Genomic DNA, 20,721 nt, shown 5'->3' with positions numbered 1-20,721 from the left:
CTTTGACTCTGCCTGCAAGCGTGTTCCCAGACTGGATGACTCAGGACAGGCAGTGCCTTGAAATGGAGAGTCGGGCAGCTGCTTGTTGGTGTGTGTGTGGAGGGGGTATTCTTGACACAGCAAGGAGTCACAATGGGACAGGAAAGATCAAAGGGGGGGGGGGGGTCGTGGCTCTGAGGCGTCAGCTTTCTGTGCAGGGAAGATGGAGAGACTGCTCTCTGATGACACATTAACCTCCAGAGAGATCATGGTCTGCACTACCATGTGGCCCTGGTGTGGAGCAGACATTTAAAACTGAGAACAGGAGACACTTCTTTACGCAAAGGGAGGTGGTGGTGTGGAACAAGCTGCCAGTTTCTTTTGAGAAACTGCTGGATGAAATCCTGGGATTAGATAAACTACCAATCAGCAAACAGGCCATTTGGATGGCTGGATGGCTCCTCTCATTTGTGACTGGTCTTGTTTTCCTGGAATGGACACACCGGATTGAGCCGGGAAAAGGAGACTTCTATAACAAACAACTGAACCTCATCGCTTTGTCGTACACATATTCAAACTGGAGATGGTCTTTTTCACAATATAAGCTTTATTTCCATGAATTCCTTATATTAAAGAATTTAATAAAATAGTAAAAACATATAAAAATACAAAAATAGCACTTTTAAATTTGACTTTTTACAATATAAGTTAAATTTACAAATATTATTAGAAATCGGAATAGTTTTACACCCAAAATACAAAGTTTCGACCCGGGATAAGAGGAGTCTCATCAGCCAGCAAAGCCTCTGTCCCAATATGGGACTTCACATCTTCAGTCTCGGACTCCCTAGCCTACAATGAGCTCAGACGGTGTTTCTGTCTGTTGTGTCAAATAAAACAGGGCCACCGACAGCTCTGGCACAGGACACCGAGAGGTGAGAACAGAGGGACAGGAGATAACCCTCTGTATCACAGGCACTTGGCCCAGCCCATGTCAGTGCACGAGGAGGCTAAGAGCACCTTTCCTTAAAAGGGTAATAAATACAATCTAAACTTACTGATAGGAATCTCCCCCCCCCCACCTTGTCACTGCAACTCCCCGCTCAGCTTAAAACCTAACAAGTCTCGGCCTTCCATATTGAAATGCCCCCTCCCACATTTCCAGTTCCCCCTGGAGTCTTTCCCAGGATTCATCACAGGAGTTGATGTTCCATCAGCGCAGAGACAGCGGCTCCAGAGCTCCTGCCATCCGCGCCCTGCCGGCCGGGACAGCCTGGAGCCCGGCTGGGATAGACGCGGCATTACCCGCTCTCTGCAGACATCGCACAACCGGCGGTGTGTTTCGGATCAGTGCCGGGGCTCAGTTGTAGCAGGAGATGCCGGACGGAGGTTTGCGCGGGCTCGTCCGAGATGGGTGGCACCCCGACTCGCTTTCCTCCTCCTCCGTCTCACACTCCTCGTCGTCGTCAACATCCTCCTCCTCGCTGTCGGACTCTTCATAGAAGTTGATGGTGGCCTGGGCTGGAAAGTTCTTCAGGAGAGCCTGTCCGTCACTGTACAGGTAGTCATAGGACTTGGACTTCGGCCAAAACAGTCTGGAGGGGGAAATGAGAAGGACAGGTGAGCTCAGACGCGGTAGGAAAAGTGATTTCGTCAATGGACCTCAAATACTGTGTAGTGTAATATAAATTTTTCACCTCCCATAAAATAATCATTGTTCTGTATCCCTTAATGGATGATGTGTGAAGCCATGATACCACATACAGTTTGGGTTCCCAGAGTTTTGCTGTAATCTTACGGACTCTCTGCGCAAAACGGAAGCAGAAGGTTTTCTGACTCTAGCGGCACTCTGAATGCAATTGACCAGAGCTGCACTGGAATCGTCTTCGGCATAATGGCTACAGTAACGAAGAAGACTGATGCCACCACAGGTGGCGAGGACAGCGTCAAACTGTCAGGCCAGAATGAGGAACAGAGCTTGCCACTCTCTAAGAACAAGCAATCTACAGAGTCTCCGTGTATCTTTTGAATAAAAAAAAAACATCAGGCCCTTTAGTACTTGAAAACTTGTGTTTAAAAACATGTATTATGCAGCTCACACGTGCACCCGCACTGGAGCACACGATCGGAGCACTGGCCAGCCATGTGGTCACCCACTCACTGCTAACTCAGAGGTCGGGACGGGGTGAAGGCTGTAGCGAGATCAGTGGAGCAGCAGCTCACCTGACAGGGTGCTGGAAGAAGGACTGCGTCTTTCCATCGCTCACACAGCTGTGCAGGTCTGCCGCTCTGGAGTAGGGCTGCACAGGAGAGAACAGATCGTCAGGTCAGAAACCGCCGGGATCAGACAGCTGCTAAAACCGAGCAGCCTTGCCAGTCAAACCACCTTGCTCATCTAGTTGACCGCTGACCCAGAATCCTGATGCTCCAGACTCTTCCTGAGCTCCCCTGCTCACTCAGAATTCAGCATGTGATCATTAGTCTAAACAGCCCCAGCTCTTTGTGGAAAGGAGCGTTTCTTGATGGCCGCCTCCTGAGTTTAGTTGGACTGTGTTTTCAGATCTCTGCCTCTGGGGCTGGATCCTGCACAGGAATTGTTTTCCTTTTAAAAGGAAGAAATAAAGGAGCAAACTCCATCCTGCCATGGGCAGCTCTGTGAGTGCGGAAAGCTTGACAGGCTTCAGAGCAGCGCCAATGTGACACAGGCCCCAGGTCTGCCGCCCCCAAGTGCACAGGAGCTGTGGGACATTATTCCACTGGCAGCAAGAGGGGTTGTGTTTGCACATCTCACCTCGGGCGTCAGCTCAGGGCTCACTGCCCATATGGCATCGTGTCTCGGTGCTAAAATCCCTTTCTCTCCTTTCCCCACTCCGCCCTCTCTCAGGCCTGTCTGTCTAGGTGTCAGAAACCTGCCACACTTCTCCGGCACACCCCAGAACCCCCCCCCACCCCACCCCTCCTTGTTAACCCTGCCCCCTCTCCCCCTTCCTCCTCCTGCCATGCCTGGACAAGCCAGTGCAGAACGGGACTGGATGAGTTGTTTCACCTCTTAAAATCTCATCTTGATATTGCAGAACGACGGATCGGGCAAACTAGGCCCGCCGATGTTTTCTTACAGTTCCTGCACAGGCAGAAACAATGAACAGCGTGCACGGGAAACGTGCTGTAGGTGCTGGGGAGGGCTTCTACAGATGGAAATGTTTGCAATACGGCTTGTGTAGAAAGGGGGAGTTACGTCTGTCCCGTGTATTGTACTGGCTTTGCGGCTGGACCGCACAGACATTTACGAAGAGAGAAAAGAAATCGTGCATGCAATGCCTCGCACACATCGCACAACAAGGCACAGACCGCCGGGAACTTACACAGGTCAGCCGCCGTCTCCGAGCTGCTCTCTGCGCATCCTCGGCCGTCGCGAGCCAGGGTCTCCACAGGGCTGCCGGGCTGCGGGCAGGGGCACGAGCGCACGGGGTTAGCGTCAATCAGCGCTGAAGCGCGCGCGCGCGTGCGTGTGAGCACTTCATTCTAAACACCATCCGCGCGGCTGGAGGAGTCGCCGTCGTGCAACTGTGGTTCAGATCTTAGCCGTGTCGGCATGCAGCAGAAGAGCGAGGATTTGTTTAAAACTGCACGGATCCTCCACAACCTCCCCATATCACGCGTGTTTTTTTTAAAAAACAGACATGACATTAAAAAAAAAACAATTGCAACGCGCACGGTGCTCCATGCCGTTTTATTATTATTTTTTAATCTTTAGCACCGTTTAACTTCCCCATTGCTCTTATGCTGTCGCGCAAAGAAGAGTACCTCTTGCAAATCCACAGCACTATTTCCTAAACCGGGAAGGCATTCACCACTGATCGCGGGCGGGCACGAAGTCTATGGTCACCAGCCTCTCGGCGACAGGGGGAGATGCTGACTGCGGCCTGGCGTGCGAGGGCTCACCTGCAGCCGAGGGTGGCCCCGCTGGTGCTCAGGGCACACCGGAACGACACCGGAGGCGTCCCGAGAGACGCCTGGTTGCTGGCGACGCAGGCGGCTTCCATTGTCTGTGGTCGCGGGGTCTCCTCCTGCGGCGCAGCGCGAGCCGTGTGTCCCTCTGTTCCTCCTCCGGACGCGTCTGCTCTCGCCCTGTCTCTCTCTCGTGGCCCCGGGACAGTCGTTTCGCCTCGACAGAGAGGAGTCTGCTTTCGGTGCGTGTGATGGCTGCGGTTGTGCCTCTGTCCCGGCTTTTTAAAGACCTCAGCAGAGGTGGGGGGGTGGTTGGGTAGAGGGAAGTGGGGGGGAGGGCACACAGCTACCAAACGATGTGCATTTTGGTGTTAAAGTGTCCCACTTGGATAAACAGAGACACCCGCAGCGAGGGGGTGAGAAATGTGGTACCAGAGAGGCGGCAAGAGAAAACAAGAAGGCGGAAAGTCAGACACCATCTGTGAGAAGGTCCGCGGGGGGCGCGGGAGCAGGGGGGCGGGGGGCTAATTAAGACTGAAAATTACTTTCCAGCCCAGAGCTGATGATAAAGAGCGCTGTAGCTGCTCAGCGAGGGCAGGTATTTTAAGATAAGAATATCAAGGGCGAAATCCCGATATGAGTTTGGCCTTATGAAACCTTACTGTGGCACATACCCTGATGTATCACACACAATTTGTATATGAAAGCCCGTTGCGTATTAAGCTTGTTGAAAGAGTATGTTAAAAGGGCCATTTTTAATAGATCATACTGTTCAGTTACAAAATTATTGTAAGATATCTTATCACTGTTTGTGATCTATATAATTGGTGTTGCAAGTGTTGAACTTTGCTTGTTCAGGAGTTTTCGGGGTTCAGTCTAAACCCCCTGTCCTGGACTAATTGCGCTCGCGAAAGAAGGCCCAACATTCTGACCACATTATCCGAGAACAACAAAAACGTCTGACGATTAAAGAGATTAATAAACCCATTTATGACTCAAAGATGGATAAACTATGTATTTTTACCTGGTTAATGTTAATGACCGAACACGAGGGAGAAAGTCTTACGTCTTGCTTGCTGTAAGGTGCGTCTTTATCTAAGTATACGAGTCTCAGGAGAGAGAAATACTGTGGAAATTGATTGGCTTTCAAGAATGAATGCAAGCAGTCCGTCTTATTTTTCTAACAACAAACAGAACATCATCAGATTCGCGCGACTATTCGAGAAAAGAATACCCTCCTTTCTCGCTGTCTCTCGAAACATTTTTCTTCAGTGAAAACCGTGAAAACCTGCACGAAAGCCACCCGTCCTACATTTAAAAAAAGCCTAGTTATATCACAAAGCGTGTTGAAATATGCTGGCTGCCCTTGGAAACCCGGGGCGCAAGTCGCACGCGCCCGCGGCCCGTGTGTGGCGAGGTGTGAGGTGGGAGAGGCGACTGTGTCTCTGGGTAATGACCCTCTAATGGGCTCTGAGGGCTTCGGGCTGATATCCCCCCCCCCCCCCCACACACACACAGCCCCCCCGCCAGGGCAGCAAACTGACACAAACGGCACAAATGGACGAGGTTCGAGCGATAGGAATCCCCATTATTTCTTAACAGTACGCAGATGCGATATGAGGTTCACTGAAAGCGAATAAACATACCCTCCACACACACACACATAGAACAAGCTGCACAAAAACGCCGCTCATTCTTCATTGCATTTAGAATTCAAATATCATATATACTTTAATAACCCCCATACATACTCCAGATAACCCATATCTACTTATATAACCCATATGTACTTCAAATAACTCATATGTTCTCCAGCTAACCTATATTAAAAGTAGATATGACCATGTTTAAAGACGAGAAAGAGATACCCTATCTGATTTTTTTTCTTCTTGTTTGATGGGCTAGACGCGACACTGGTAAGGACCTTTTCCACGTACAGTGTAGATAAACGAGACCCGCCGTCTGCAGTAAACATCCAGTTTAGTTTAAGGCTCGACCCTTCGGACTTTTTGAAAACGCACGTTTTGGGACCGGCTCCCTCCCGGGTCAGTCCTCCCCGCCCCGCGGTACAGCGCCGCGACAAAAGTTCACCCCGCAGATCCAGATGTCCGCTCCCCCAGCCCGGGCCCTGGCGCGGTTTGTTTGCTCCGCCAGCTGGCCGCGGAGCGGGCGCTTCTGTTTTCACATTTGCCACCCGTTGGACAGCAGAGCTCTGCAATAACATCGTCCCCGGCCCCCGCTGAGACAGGAATGTCGACCATCTACCCCCTAAAATCAAGCGATTGACAACTAAATATACTGTATATATGTAAGCCGAAATTGTACTGTCCCTTCGATAGCTCAGTAAAACCGTATTAGTTATATATATTTATTCATCACCGTACTATTTTTGCGCTGTTCCCCGAATTACCTTGCACTGTTTCTGTCCTGTTTTATTCTTTTCTCTGTTTGCGGATTTTGCACAGTTTTGATTACGTTATGTTAGTACACTGTTATTGTTATTGTGTTACTATCTATTGTCTTATCTTCTGTTCTATTTATATACTGCACCTGAGCGACTAATGAGAAACACCTCAACACCTCAAACACACCTGAAGAAGGCTCCACGGCCGAAACGCTGTGTTCTCTTTCTTCTTTTTTTCAGCATGGAATAAACCTATTACTTGTTCCTTTGCAGCCTACGCATGCTGACGCAGCCACCCACCTGAACTAATGAGAAACACTTTTCGTTATACTACGCACCTGTGTAAGTATAATGACAATAAAGTTGAATTGAATATATATTGCAACATATATATATATGTTCGTGATAATACGTACTGTAATGCTTATTTCACAGTGTGCACATAAATGGCACGTCAGAGTAAAACAGCAGTGCAGTTTGGAGTACTGGTTTGGGTTCTGGGCTCCTAACTGCAAGGACAGTGGGATTAGCAGTGCATCAGGCAGGTCAGCCCAATAGCACGCCCAGCTGTTAGAATGAGCACCAGCGCTTGCTGCCTCGCATGGAAGTGTCAGCAAAACAAGTTCACAATTAGACACATGGATGTACTTAATATGTATAGAACTAGGCCCACATTGATAAAGAGAAAGCATGTACGGTATGGGGTCAGCATACGGCCTCAATAAATACATTAACATGTACAGGATGCTAATGCTTAGTCAAAGGCTGTAGTAAAGAAGTGCACTATGAGCACTGAAATTTGAAGTTCTCATCCAAACTAAGTTCTAGTGGACAATGGCAGCACGCACCACACGGCACTGTTGTCACTATTGTCCACACTGGGAGTGTGCTGTGTTTCCAGGGTACAGATCCAAGCGAGCCCCCTTGTTTTAAGAGCCCATAAATCTGCACTGTCGCTGTCCATGAGATACTGTTCCCCTACAGATGTAGCTTGGGGCAGCAGCGCGGAGCAGGGAACAGGGGCACTGGGGCTGTCCACCAGAGACAGCTGCTTCTCTCAGATCGCTCCGGGACAGGGACAGGGACAGGGACAGAAGCCAGCAAGCTGCTATTCCAGAGGGCTTTCCTTCCAGTTGGGCTCTTCACCAGCCCCGTCAGCTCATTATTGGATTAATGGGACCAATTAATCAACAGCTTCCTGCAGCTCTTCAGGTGCTGCTGCCCCCCAGATCAGAGGGTTCTTGACCTCCTACACTGGGACTTGAACAGGAGACCAGAGTCAGACAAGTGAAGGCTGTGAGGTGGAGTGAAGAAGATGGTTAATCAGACAGGTACCGAGGTGCCAAGCCAAGGAGAGCCTTATAGGTGAGCATGAGGGTTCTGAAGTCGACACAAAACCTGATGGAAGCCAGTGCAAGGACTCCAGGACAGGAGTAACGTGAGCACCTGCACTAATTGGAGCTGATGAGAAATGTACTTTAAGTGATGATGTCTTCGGCTGGCTCCTTGTAGATTAATCCCTTATTGAGAAGGGTTACCAAAAAGATCACAAGTATTCCAGAGCAACCCCCATCAGATCATTATCGGATTAACAGGATCAATTATTCAACAGCTTCCCGCAGCTCTTCAGGTGCCGCTGCTTTGGAGAGACCTGGCAAACCTGCAGACACAGGTCAGGCAAAACAGGTTTCCTACTGGAGCACAAGAGGGCGAATTTCAGTTATGTTTATGAGTCACTGTTTTCACACAACCCCCACCCTCAATTGTGCAATCAAACCTGTGCTAAAATTAAGTGGAAAGTGCCTGACTGATGCACCAAAATCCTTTTTGATCTTTCAAACAAATTCCGAGATGGCTTCTAAGGATCCCCCTTTGGGAGATTTGCCACACACAGGGCAATACTGTACAATGTGAGGAAAACTGTTTTCTCCAACTCTCACACTGATGATCCAGCCAAGCACACAATAAGCAGCCTAAACCTCTTCACGAACGTCTCACTCAACTCTTCATAAACGACATCTAAAGTGATTTTTCACTTTAAACGGCTCAGCTTGACAAGAGCAATTTCATTCATGGCCTATAGTCTACAACACGACGAAGCAAGACCCTCATTACACCCGGAGAAGACTCCGCAGCCGAAACGTCGTGTTTCTTTTCATCTCTTTTCAGCCTGGAATAAACCTTTACTAATGGGAGATGTAGGGGAGGGGGGTGATTTCTGTGCAATGAAGCCGAGACTCGGGCCAGCGGCCTGCCTGCGAGCGGCCATGGATCAGGTCAGACCGTTCCCACCCCAGACTGCAGCTCGCACCTCCGGGCCTGGCAGCAGACTCGCACCTCTGCAGGCACACTTCGGGGAGAGGCTGGGGGGCCCCCCCCCCCCGACGCCCCGGCACCTCCGCCTCACACCTTGTTGAGCTCGCGCCCGGAGGAGACACTCTCGGCACCTCCGGAATTGCTCTGGGATTGCTCCTGGGACTGCTCCACGATTCCCAGGGCAGCACTGATCCACGCAGCGCAGCCCTGGCACGGCTCCAGGTGGGCTGTGGGTAAAAACCACACAAGGCACTGACCCACCTGACCTTGGGCAGCAGCTGTTCTCTGCAAGCCGCAGCCCAGCACCTCACTGGCCGTACAGTGGAGCCCAGACCGGGCCCCCAAGAGACTTGTTATTAATGCTTGAATAGCATTAAGGTTAGATTTAGGGCCATGATTACAACTATGGTTAATGCTAGGATTGGGTTCATGCTTAAGGCTCAGCTCAACAGTTTAAGAGCAACCATCTAGACATGTCTGAAGACTTGTAGCACTGCCCCGGCTTGGGTTAATGTAACATGTAAGTTATCCGGATAATTCAGGAGAGAGCGTCTCCGATCCCAGGACGTGGCTGGAACATTCCTGTGTTTTCATTCCAGGGGATCTCTGTGTTTCTCCATTGTTCATTTTCATTGCATAAACATGACTGATATTTACTGCAGTTCGAGCAGGGAGCTGCGTCAGTGTGCTGAGGCTGCAGAGGAACGGGTAAAGGTTTATTCCGCGCTGAAAGGTAAAGAAAAGAGACTCAACATTTCGGCTGTGGCGCCTTCTGCGAGTGTCAGAAATATGTATTTATACATCGCTCCCTCCACGGTAATTCAGTGCGATGACATGCAAGGGTGACTATACTTTACAGGACCCCTGTGCCACCAAAATAGACCAAGTCACTGCTGCTGGGAGCCGTCTGCATGAAATTACATAAACATGAAAACAACACACAGTTCTGTACCCAAAGGGTAGTGGGGGTGTGAAACAAACTACCCAGCCATGTTGTTGAATATTTTTTGTTGTTTTCAAGAAATGGATGGATGGATGGATGAGTTTCAATTTGGATCAATCAACTGCCAACCACCAAACAAACAAAATACAGGCCAAATGGTCCTCGCGACCTCATGTCCTGTATAACTTTCGCTCTGTTCTCAACCCCCCGTCCCGCGTCCACAGCTGAAGCGCGCAGTAAAGGGCTCCCTCTAGTGGACGCAGACCGCATCGCAAGGTGATATTTTTTTTCCCGGACGGATAAAGGATCAAAACATTTCAAAGCAGTTGTATCGAAGATTGGTTCTGGATTGCCACGGCGCTGCAGGTTTTAATTTCTCAGTTTGTGAACACTCGGGGCACAATAATTCTGGTCCCAGAAGCAGGGGATTTATTCAAGGACGCAGTTTAGACATCCCCTGAAACGAAATAAAAATCGCAAAACTACATGTAGGTCTCAAGGCCCATCGCTGACCCATTCCTGGCATAATCACGTTACTACATGAACAAAAACGCACTTGTCTGCAGGGTTGCACACACCAGTTTTATAGCATCTCTCCTTTTGAAGAATACAATTGTAATTTAAACACTTGCATGGTGAAGCATAATAAAAAAAGATGTTTACATTGATGTTAAAAAATACATCACCCACACTGGAGAGACTTTGGGCCGTTTTCATCATGACCTGTCCGATCACAGAACGTCCTGTGCCTTATTTTTTTGAAAGGGAAAACAAGCTCAGCATTCCGAAATTAGACAAGATTCCTGCTCCTCCTAACCTGGCCTTCTGAATGGCTCCTGTGATACTTTATCTCTCCAAGGCAAACAGCACTAACTGTGGTGGTAAATGTTTTATGAATAAAGAACACATGTAAATACTGTGGCGTGGCAGGGTCGCGGTTTCTATAAGGCACCTGTGTCAAACTATATATATTGTATATATACTATATATATATCTATAATAATAATATATATATATAGCCAGCAGCCTGGCCAGTACCTGGAGGTTGCTGCTGGAAGAGGTATTAGTGAGGCCAGCAGGGGGCGCTCACCCTGCAGTCCATATGGGTCCTAATGCCCCGGTATAGTGACAGGGACACTATACTGTAAACAAGCAACGTCCTTCGGATGAGATGTAAAACCGAGGTCCTGACTCTCTGTGGTCATTAAAAATCGCAGGGCGCTTCTCGAAAAGAGTAGGGGTGTAACCCCGGCGACATGGCCAAATTTCCCATGGTCTATGTCCCATAGATAATCCCCATCTTTGAATTGGCTTCATTACTCTGCTCTCTTCCCCACTGAGAGCTGGTGTGTGTTGAGCGTTTGTCTCACTATGGCTGCTGTCACATCATCTACAAGTAGGTGAGGCTGCACACTGGTGGTGGTGGAGGAGAGTCCCCATTATCTGTAAAGCGCTTTGAGTGGAGTGTCCAGAAAAACGCTATATAAGTCTAAGCAATTAATTAATTAATTAAAATCACGGCCCGCAATCTGTTTTAATCCGGCACTTGCAAGATTTTTTCCCGGTCTATTGTATGAGTCCCACAACAGCAGGAACTCCAATTCCCATGAGCCCTTGGCTCCAATCGCATCACGCGACAACTGAGTATTGGCGTCTTCCCTTCCCCTCTGGAGTGAAACTAATTAGATTGGCTTCCTTTACACAGATATCACCTTGAATCTAGTAGTAGAAAAACGCTGTCATCTTGCTATTAAACATGTAACTGTCGTGAAGGCAAGTTTTATCATGGCTGAAGAAATAGCTAAATCAAGGAGACCATTCAGTGAGGGCGATTTTCTGAAGTAGTGTGTCCAGAGACAGGGCCTGCTTTTGCAAACATCAGTCGTCTCACTAGAAATACGATGACTTCTCGAGCGGATGAGATTGCTTATGATCTACAAGAGCAGCTTTCAGAGAAAGCGACCAAATTTATTGCATATTCACTTGCCATTCAGGATTTTATGCCCAGATTAGACTTTCTTGCCTCAAAGAAAAGAGCTCAGGTTTCTGGCCTGGCAAAGCAACAATAGGCTTACAGTTTGTGATGTAGACCTATCCTTATCTGTGTTTGTTTTTTTTTTATTTATTTCAATTCATGTATTTATTTCCATTCATTTTGTGCAATATAGTTACATTGCCAAAAATTACCTAAAATGCTTGATCTTATTTTTATCTTGAATACATTTTCTTTTATGAAATGCTCAATCATATTCTTAAATAGAGGCATACTGAAGCAATGTTCAATGTTTTGTTTGTAGAGGCTACATTCACTTGCATATGTGGAAAAATTTATAATAAAACTCTAATCAGTGTGTATCTGCATGTGTGGCCCACGACATGATTAAATGTTTTTAGTTTGCCCCCCCCTTAAAAATGAGTTTGACACCCCTGCTATAAGGCAATAAAGTGACTCAGAACATCATGTGCTCTGTTTATAGCGCTGTAACAACTCGTTAGCTCCTCCATCACAGTTTTCCATAGCAGGCTCACAAGGTAATCTTTGCTCTGTGTGCCCACGTGTTCATCACACATTTACCCTGTTCCAGTGCATTTGCTTCTGTCTTTGACCGTGATTTGCCCCGCTGGGTTTCTGTAAAAGCTGTGGTGTGTCTGTGCTGTGTCTGGTGTGGGGTGTGTGTGCTGTGTTGTGTCTGGTGTGTGGTGTGTGTGGTGTGCTGTGTCTGGTGTGGGGTGTCTGTGGTGTGCAGTGTCCGGTGTGGGGTGTATGTGGTGTGTTGTGTCTGGTGTGGGGTGTGTGTGGTGTGCTGTGTCTGGTGTGGGGTGTGTGTGTGGTGAGTCTGGTGTGGGGTGTGTGTGTGTGGTGTGTCTGGTGTAGGGTGTGTGTGGTGTGCTGTGTCTGGTGTGGGGTGTCTGTGCTGTGTCTGGTGCGCGGTGTCTGTGCTGAGCCCTGTCTAGTTTTGCTGTACACAGTGCTGCCTGCCCAGTGCTCTTTGACCACCTCACTCAGACAGGAGCTGGATCGGGAGCTAATCTTATTACCGTGCCCCCGAACATGTGACACGGAATTAGGGGAGAGGTGAAGGATCTGATCCAGGAGGGAGGGGGGTGGAACAGCCAGGAAACAGTAAAACAGTAAGTCTGCTTCTGTCCTTCGTGCCCAGCCCCCAGAAGTACAATACCACCCCCTACTGGAGGGGCAAGCCTGGGGGTTACTGTCCTGCAGTTTCTGCACTGGAAAGATCCAGCCTGTCAGCTTCCCTGCCCATCCTGCAGCCTGCGATGTGAGCGCCACACATGCATCACGGTAAGTGCCTGTGTTTAGGTGTCCTGCCAGGGGCTGTTCTGAATGCTAACCTGCTAGAAATCCCACGGTCTTTCCATCTTCTCAGAAACCCTGCGGACAAAAGCCTGTCTCTCCCTTTCTCCCCTTTCTTTCCTTCTGCCCTTGTCCTTCTTTCGTTAAATTATTTCAGCTTCCATTGTGAGATATGTTTTTTTTCGCAATGTTTTGTTTCGTGTGCCTTATAATCGGTATCACCATGAAGCTGTTCTGAGAGGCATTAAAAACAAAACAAATGTGTGTTGGTAACAGTATATTTTTTGCATTGTTAATGCCTCTCACTACACACACTATTTTTATTCCAGAGAAGCCTAATCCGGGTGTTTTTCGTGTCTTTGTTGGAAAAGCAAAGTCAGATGCTCATCTAGGAGTGAGATCATTGTCTTTCGGTGAAAGCCCTCTGATAATCCTATCATTTGACTATCATTATCTGCACAATACTGGTAAGGCATCAGGAAAACCCCATAGGATTGTGCAAATCCTATTAAATGCCTATAGTAGTAAAAAGAGGGCTTACCTGTGGCTTTTCCTTGGGGATACGCTGATTCAGAGAGGAAGGAAACACTTTTTTTGTAATGTACCCGCATTGCGATGGAGATCCATGAAGACGCAGCTGTCTGAGCATCAAACTGGGTTAATTGCTTTTTGCTTCATAATAATGAGACACACTGAAACAAAGCATCCATGACCTGGCTTTACAAAGGGGCTGTGGCAGTCCAGTCTGTATGTGGGGAAGAAAACTCTGTGCTTTCTTGTGCTGACCAGTAATCTGATTAACTCATGACTGACCCTAACGGTTGTATCTGTGTCTCATTTTTCAGTAGTTCTCTATGAGAGCTGTGTGCCTAGTCTACAGACTAAGAACAGGTACAGGATAATGGCTAAGGTTAAGGTTGTGGTTAGGAATTTGGCTATTGTGAAGCTAAATCCAGCATTAGGACGAAGAATAGTATTAAGGTTAGATTTAGGGCTATGATTACAATTGTGGTTAATGTTAGGATTGGGTTCATGCTTAAGGCTAGGGTTAAGGTTAGCACTAAGGCTAGGACTAGACCTAGGGTCTGAAACTGCCTGTCATTTTGATAGAGACAATGAAATCCAGGACAACAGATTTAAATGAGAACTAGATACTGATTCGACGGTGAAGGACATTCAATGAAGATTCGTTTCATTTTAAGGTTCTGGCAATCGCTGACTCTGAGGCTGAGCCAGTCTGGTGAGCTGAAACTCCCTTAAGCAAAACAGTGTCCCTGCTGAGCACTTGTGTTTCTCTCCCTGTGTCCCTGATGGATCGGAACACCTCAATACAGACGGGCTGTTCTCCAGCAGGAAAGCCTGCCCAAGGTGGCCTGGAGTACATACAGACACTTACCTGAACTCACACACCTGCAGAATGAGTGACTGCTCCTGCTTCATGGCCAGGGACGGTGAAAATCAAAGAGTTCTAAGACTGTGGAATAACCAGGCAATAAAAGAATTACCCGATTTCCAGGTGTCCAAGTCTTAAAAGTAGTTGACTTCTTATCTCTGTGCGTGTGAACAGAGGTACGCTGTGCTGTCCTATCAATATGACAGAGCCATTTCCCAGGCCAGCTTCTGGGAAACCACCCAAGACGCAATGTCTTGCACACTTCCTGCAAAAACTCCCTCAGGATATGTGCCAGATTCATGCAGGATATTTTGAGCAAAAGTTTCCAAAACCCCTCAAGGAATCCTTTATCTTTTCTGCCAAAGACATCCTGAATTGATTTCTGAGGGAGTTCTGCAGGGTATTTATAAAAATATGCAAAACGTTTGGCTACAAATGCCAGTAGTTTTTATGCTTGTTTCGGGAAAAGGGGAGCAGATGTAAGAACCCTGGGATTATTTTTTTAATTCTCTAGAATAACTTTGGAAAAACCCATCCATCCGTCCATCCATTTTCTTATCACTTTATCTGATTCAGGGTCACAGAGGAGCCCAAGCCTGTCCTGGCAAGCAACAGGCGCAAGGCAGGGTACACCCTGGACGGGACGCTAGTCCATCGCAGGGAACACACAGATACAAGCTCACGCACACTCCCACAGGGCCGAGTTTCCAAGAAGCCAATTCACCCACCAGCATGTCTTTGGACTGTGGGAGGAAACTGGAGCACCTGGAGGAAAGCCATGTGAACAAAGGGAGAACATATAAACTCCACACAGACAGCTACCCAGAAACTGATACCAGGGCCACCTAACTTTGGAAAACCTTTTTAATTTATTTAGCAATGCATAATAGACCATTCACTGTCAGTTTTGGGTCCTACCCAGAACATATATTTTTTTCTTAATTGTTTAAAATAAATGACTATAATACAGATGAAAGGAAGGAAAGCAGCCTGAAATATTTATAGACAATAGAAGTACTGCCACCCTTCATTTGAAACAGTATTGCTACCTACAAAGCAGCTGCAGGATGAATCGGTGTTCAACAAGAATCTGTAAAAGAAATAGACAAATAATCACAACTAAGTTAATACTATTTACCTTGCTGGATGGAGTAGTGTATAGCAATGCTTCTGAAAGTGATGCAAGCATTTTGCTGCTGTTGTTAGCGACTCACCGGGATGGGAGGTGGCAAAGAGAGTTTGTTCGGGGCACCTGTAGAGAGCTCCACGGCAGGTTAAAGATTTACAATTCGATCGGATTATTGATTAACTGTCTGGGTCAAACAACAGATAAAACCTTGGAGGATAGCCAGCAGGGACAGAGGAGTAGGGAAGATTGTTTAGCTTCAGGAACATTAAAGAATTTGTTTCCGAAACAGGGTATTAATAATATTAGTAAGAGGGTTTTATTTTTTCCCGTCAAGCTGCAGTCTGACTAGCGAGGGGGGGGGGGCATAACATATTTACTGCAGTTCCAATAAAAGCTGTTATCCTATTTTTTGGTTGAACCAAAGGTCTGTTTGAGTGGATTTATCTGGGATCAGTGAATGTTTAACTAGCTGTAAATATATGTGTGTGTTTTTCTCATGTGTTCCTGTATTGATAGATGTTGAGATGAGAGAGTTGAACTTGAGCTTTCTCTTTCACACACACACAAAGGCTCACTGGACACAGCCATCGCACCGACATGATCTGACCAGAGGAAGAGAAATACCAGAGAAACTGACTGGGAATCCTAAAAGTCAGGAAAGGAGGATATAGAGCTTCAGCGCTTCCCCACTGCTGCTGCTGCGGACGGAGGAAGAGAAGATTGGATTTGGGAAGACAGGAGACGGGCGGGACACGGCAGCACAGCGACCCGGAGCCGGGTAGCACAGGGAGGAAGGCAGACGAGCAAGGGTACCTGCCGGGACGCGTCTCTGCCGAAAGATGGCCTCGGTAGGGCTGGAGCTGGTGGGGTTCCTGCTGGCGCTGCTGGGGCTGCTGGGAACGCTGGTTTCCACCGTCCTGCCCTACTGGCGCACCACAGCCTTCATCGGCTCCAACATCATCACGGCCGTGGGCTACGTGAAGGGCCTGTGGATGGAGTGCGCCTACTACAGCACGGGCAGCTTCCAGTGCGAGACCTACAACTCCCTGCTGGCGCTGCCCGCCGACCTGCAGGCCGCCCGCGCCATGATGGTGGTGTCCTGCGTGCTGTCGGTGCTGGGCCTGGCCATCTCCTGCCTGGGCATGCAGTGCACCACCTGCCTGCAGGGGCAGCCGGCGAAGCCGCGCGCGGCGGGGGCTGGGGGCTGCTGTCTGCTCCTAGCTGGGCTCCTGTGCCTCGTGCCCGTAGCCTGGACCACCAACGAGGTGGTGAAGCTGTTCCACAATCCCATCGTGCCCTCCAGTTACAAGTCTGAGATCGGGGAGTGTCTCTACGTGGGCATGGCGGCAGCGCTGCTGTCCCTGATGGGCGGGGGGGTGCTTTGCCTGTCATGTTGTGGGGAGGAGCCGCTGAGAGGGAGCCGCGGGCGCCCCCGGGGTGGCAGGGGCATGGCGGGGTACCCTTACCCCGGGTCCTCCGCCCCCCACCCGCGCGCCCACGCCCACGCCAACGCCATGACCTTCCGCAACCCGCTGGCGCACGCCGGGGTCCACACCGCCAGCAAGAGCCCCCCGCGCAGCAGCCACAGCGAGCAGAGCAGGAGCAGCGCCCCCACGCCCTCCCCCGGGCACCGCGGCGCCAGTGGCTATGACCTCACGGGGTACGTCTGACCTCCGGGTGACCCCAGCCCACAGGGTGCCTGCCTTAGACCGGACAAGACCGCCACGGCCACTCCATTTAACACCAGGGGGGACGAAAAATAAGGAGCCAGGGAACAGCCTGCAGGACTGTCTAACTGCACAGTGCCCTAACATAGTAGTAATTCAGTGGTGATACAGCCTGCAGCACTGCACAGCGCAGTAATTCAGTGGTGATACAGCCTGCAGCACTGGACAGCGCAGTAATTCAGTGGTGATGCAGCCTGTAGCACTGGACAGTGCAGTAGTTCAGTGGTGATACAGCCTGCAGGACTGGGCAGTGCAGTAATTCAGTGGTGATGCAGCCTGCAGGACTGGACAGCGCAGTAATTCAGTGGTGATGCAGCCTGTAGCACTGGACAGCGCAGTAGTTCAGTGGTGATACAGCCTGCAGGACTGGGCAGTGCAGTAATTCAGTGGTGATGCAGCCTGCAGGACTGGACAGTGCAGTAATTCAGTGGTGATGCAGCCTGCAGCACTGGACAGTGCAGTAGTTCAGTGGTGATACAGCCTGCAGCACTGGACAGTGCAGTAGTTCAGTGGTGATACAGCCTGCAGCACTGGACAGTGCAGTAGTTCAGTGGGTAACACACTGTGAAAACCCTGAACACATGGGACAGAGCAATGTCATAATGGAGAACTGTTAGCAGATTTTAAAATTAGTTTATTACAACTGTATCCTGCTAAAGAGTGGGTTTTGATACAGCTGCTCCATTTTTCAATTTTTTTTTTCGTTTTCACATGACATCTTTGGCAGTCTACACAATTCCAAACACAAAACTAACATAAACCATCTTGAAATTACAAATCACATAAAAAAGTATATGAAGAAAATGATTCTCTGTTGATCCTTTGACTGTACGTAGCGGCGATATCGCTATATCACTAATAAAACCACTGGAGCTCAAGGTCTGATCTTGATGTTTACGAACTGACTGGATGTTTCATTTTCACCAGAGTGAGTAAACACTTGAGTTCCTCTTGAGCTCGTCACCCAGTGCAGCGCCTGGTTTTGACAGCACGGAGCCCAGCTGAAGCTCAGCCCGTCTACCGCACAGTAACTCTCAATACGGCCGGTGGACGGAGTATCTCACGAGCACTATTTAACCCGAGACTGCTATGGCGCAAGCGAGGCTCTCTTTTAAATCAAGTCGGTAGGGTCTTCCGGCAGCGTCCCCTGTGAGAGAGTTTAGCCACAGCCCCTCCCAGAGGCTCAGGCAGCGGTAATCTAACGCCTGGTTCATCAGCTGCACACAAGGTTCTTCGGCATGAGCTATTATTATTCCGATGATAAGTAATGCCGCAAAACTTGAATGAACTCCAAAATACCTCCTTACACTTGTTTTCTTGTGTCAGCAGGATTGTTTTGCGGTTGCGCTTTTTTCAAACGAATTTGAAAAAAAAAAAGTGACGACCTTCCCGAAATCGCCTTTATGGTTTAGGGTGACTTCGGCACGTGCGTGAGACCCCCGCGGCTTCACGCGCCAGTCACAGCTAGTCTCAGGACCCAGGGACGAACAGTCGATACGCCCGTGTTGCAAAACCTGATTCTTGGAACTGTGTCGTGTGAGAAGTGTTACCAGAGCTCTGTAATAACAGTGCATCCTGACTGCATTTCCGTGGCTTATGTAAGTGTATAAATATATCTGAATAAAGGGGAAAAGTCGTTTTTTTTTTACCGTAGTCTCAATGTTTGCCGTTTTGTTATACGCAGAACAACACACAGTTGCAGACGATGACCTTAGCTTTTGTTGAATCACCTCTTTTCTAAATTTATTCTAAATTAGCTCATCTTGGCAAAGGTTAATTAAGGAACAAGTAATAGGTTTATTACATGCTGGGGGGAAAAAGAAGACAGAAAACACGTTAATTAAGTGCTGAAGTAATTAAGTTCAAGAAAACGACAATGCCGATTCCTACGTCTGCAAACATGATTTGTTCGGAAAGTCTATTGATCGCACGAACGTGAACGAAGCTGTCAATAAGCATCGCGCGCCCTCTCGACACTGGGGCGGGTGGAGACCATCTGCTGGCTCGCTCTGCCACTAAAATGCCGCCGTGCTCGCAGCTGAGGTCTTCCCACAGGTGGGTTCTGCTCCGAGAGGCACGAAATCCCTCACATGCAAATGATAAGGGTGAGATAAGGCCCGCGGGTGCCCGCGGGGGCGGGTCTACGGAGAGCTTGCGAGAACTTACATCAGACACACTCTCTCTTCGCCCTTCGCACGCTGTCGCTGCGAGACACCGCCTCGGTCCAGTAACAGCCCCCAGCACTGCGCGCAGGGATGTTCTCTCACTGTGTTACTGCACCGTAAAGTTTGACGGCCCTTCATTCTTCAGGCGTACCGCTGCTCGGAGCTCCTTATCGAACTTGCTCACGGGTACAGGTGTCCCGGGGCTATTCCACCACCCACAAGAAACGGGCTGCACAAAAATGATCACTTTCACTTTTAAAAAAAAAGAGATCACACAGTGATCATTTTTACTGTGCCTTTACACATGTTTACAGTGGTACTGTGACATTGGCGCATTTCTAGACTGCAGTTTGGAATTAGCTGCGGATCTGCGTAGCACCGACTCTCCGTCCCTCGCAGTCACGGGACACCCCTCAGCGCCGCAGCACGCCGGCGGGAGTCCGAGCGTCGCACTGGCGACTTTACACAGTCACGACGGCCAGATGCGGCAGCTGTTGCTCTGACGTCATTGAGTGTTCCGTGTCTCCACAGCAACGCCCGAGGGCGAGGGCGAGGGCGAGGGGTGGGGGGTGGCAAGAGTGCACGGAACGTCTTGCGCTCTCGGCCTCTTCCTTTCCAGCGCTTACCCGTTTGATGTACCGCGGTAGGAAGAGCATTTTTAAAAAGCTCTTTTGCCGTGAGGGAAGTGAAGGCGCCGAAACCGTGCAGCTGAGTGATGATCGTTAACGACCCGCTTGTCTGTGTATTACAGGAAGAACAGGCTGCTATCTCGTTCCTGTAACTGGAGATAAGGCCAAGCTCACCAGGGCCCGTTTCCAACCGCTGGGCTGTAGCTTTCAGCAGCTGTAAACCAAGTGCTGCAGGCTGCTGTAACGCTGAGTATTACAGACGGAAGAACAAAATCACAATATATAATAACATAACAACATAACAAACCAGAGGAAGTCAAGGGGATAGAACTAGCCTACATGGTTGTTAGTATCCACATGGATGAGTAGTCCATTGGGCAAACTGAAAATGAAACAGCAAAAGTATCTCAGCTGGTTCACTGTTTGGGTCTAAGGTTAACCAATGTTGAAGGATCATTCCTCCAAACACGTGCGAGCAGGCCTGAGACTGAGCAGGGCAGCACACAGGCACGGATCTCAAACAAGAGCTGTCCGAGGCTCCCAGCTGAAAGAGCTGCTGAATTGAGCTTTGTGTCTTCAAGGAGGCTCTGCCAGGTGCCCTGCTGTGGTCGGTCCACTCCCTTCTCCGGTCGGCTGCCAGGGAGGTCCAGGGCTCGCTGGCATGGTTTTCCTACAGGATAGCACATGGACTCGGGGCAGGGTGAGCTGCTGCAGCTGCCAAGGCTACATTCTCCAGCAGCAATCCAGCCGATCTGCTCCTCTGTTTATTTAT

General features: G+C 49.1%; 2 protein-coding genes across 2 annotated transcripts; one reads left to right on the top strand and one right to left on the bottom strand.

The window, feature by feature from the left end:
• Positions 1-1,213: 1,213 nt before the first annotated feature.
• ripply1 (ripply transcriptional repressor 1) lies at positions 1,214-4,022 on the bottom strand. Its single transcript, XM_088926072.1, has 4 exons — positions 3,922-4,022; positions 3,342-3,420; positions 2,203-2,279; positions 1,214-1,574 (listed from the first exon to the last, which is right to left on the bottom strand). The coding sequence occupies exons 1-4, from the start codon at positions 4,020-4,022 to the stop codon at positions 1,340-1,342; spliced, it is 492 nt and encodes a 163-aa protein (XP_088782198.1). The 3' UTR covers positions 1,214-1,339.
• Positions 4,023-16,177: 12,155 nt separating this feature from the next.
• Positions 16,178-18,149, top strand: cldn2 (claudin 2). Its single transcript, XM_088924698.1, has one exon. It carries the CDS (start codon positions 16,268-16,270, stop codon positions 17,096-17,098), a length of 831 nt encoding a protein of 276 aa, XP_088780824.1. The 5' UTR covers positions 16,178-16,267; the 3' UTR covers positions 17,099-18,149.
• The last annotated feature ends 2,572 nt before the right edge of the window (positions 18,150-20,721 follow it).

Source organism: Atractosteus spatula, chromosome 9 (genome assembly GCF_055471065.1).
Source record: "Atractosteus spatula isolate fAtrSpa1 chromosome 9, fAtrSpa1.hap1, whole genome shotgun sequence".
In the NCBI taxonomy this organism is placed as follows: domain Eukaryota; kingdom Metazoa; phylum Chordata; class Actinopteri; order Semionotiformes; family Lepisosteidae; genus Atractosteus; species Atractosteus spatula.
Note: the sequence above shows the minus strand (reverse complement) of the source record. Positions and strands in the feature narration are given on the sequence as shown.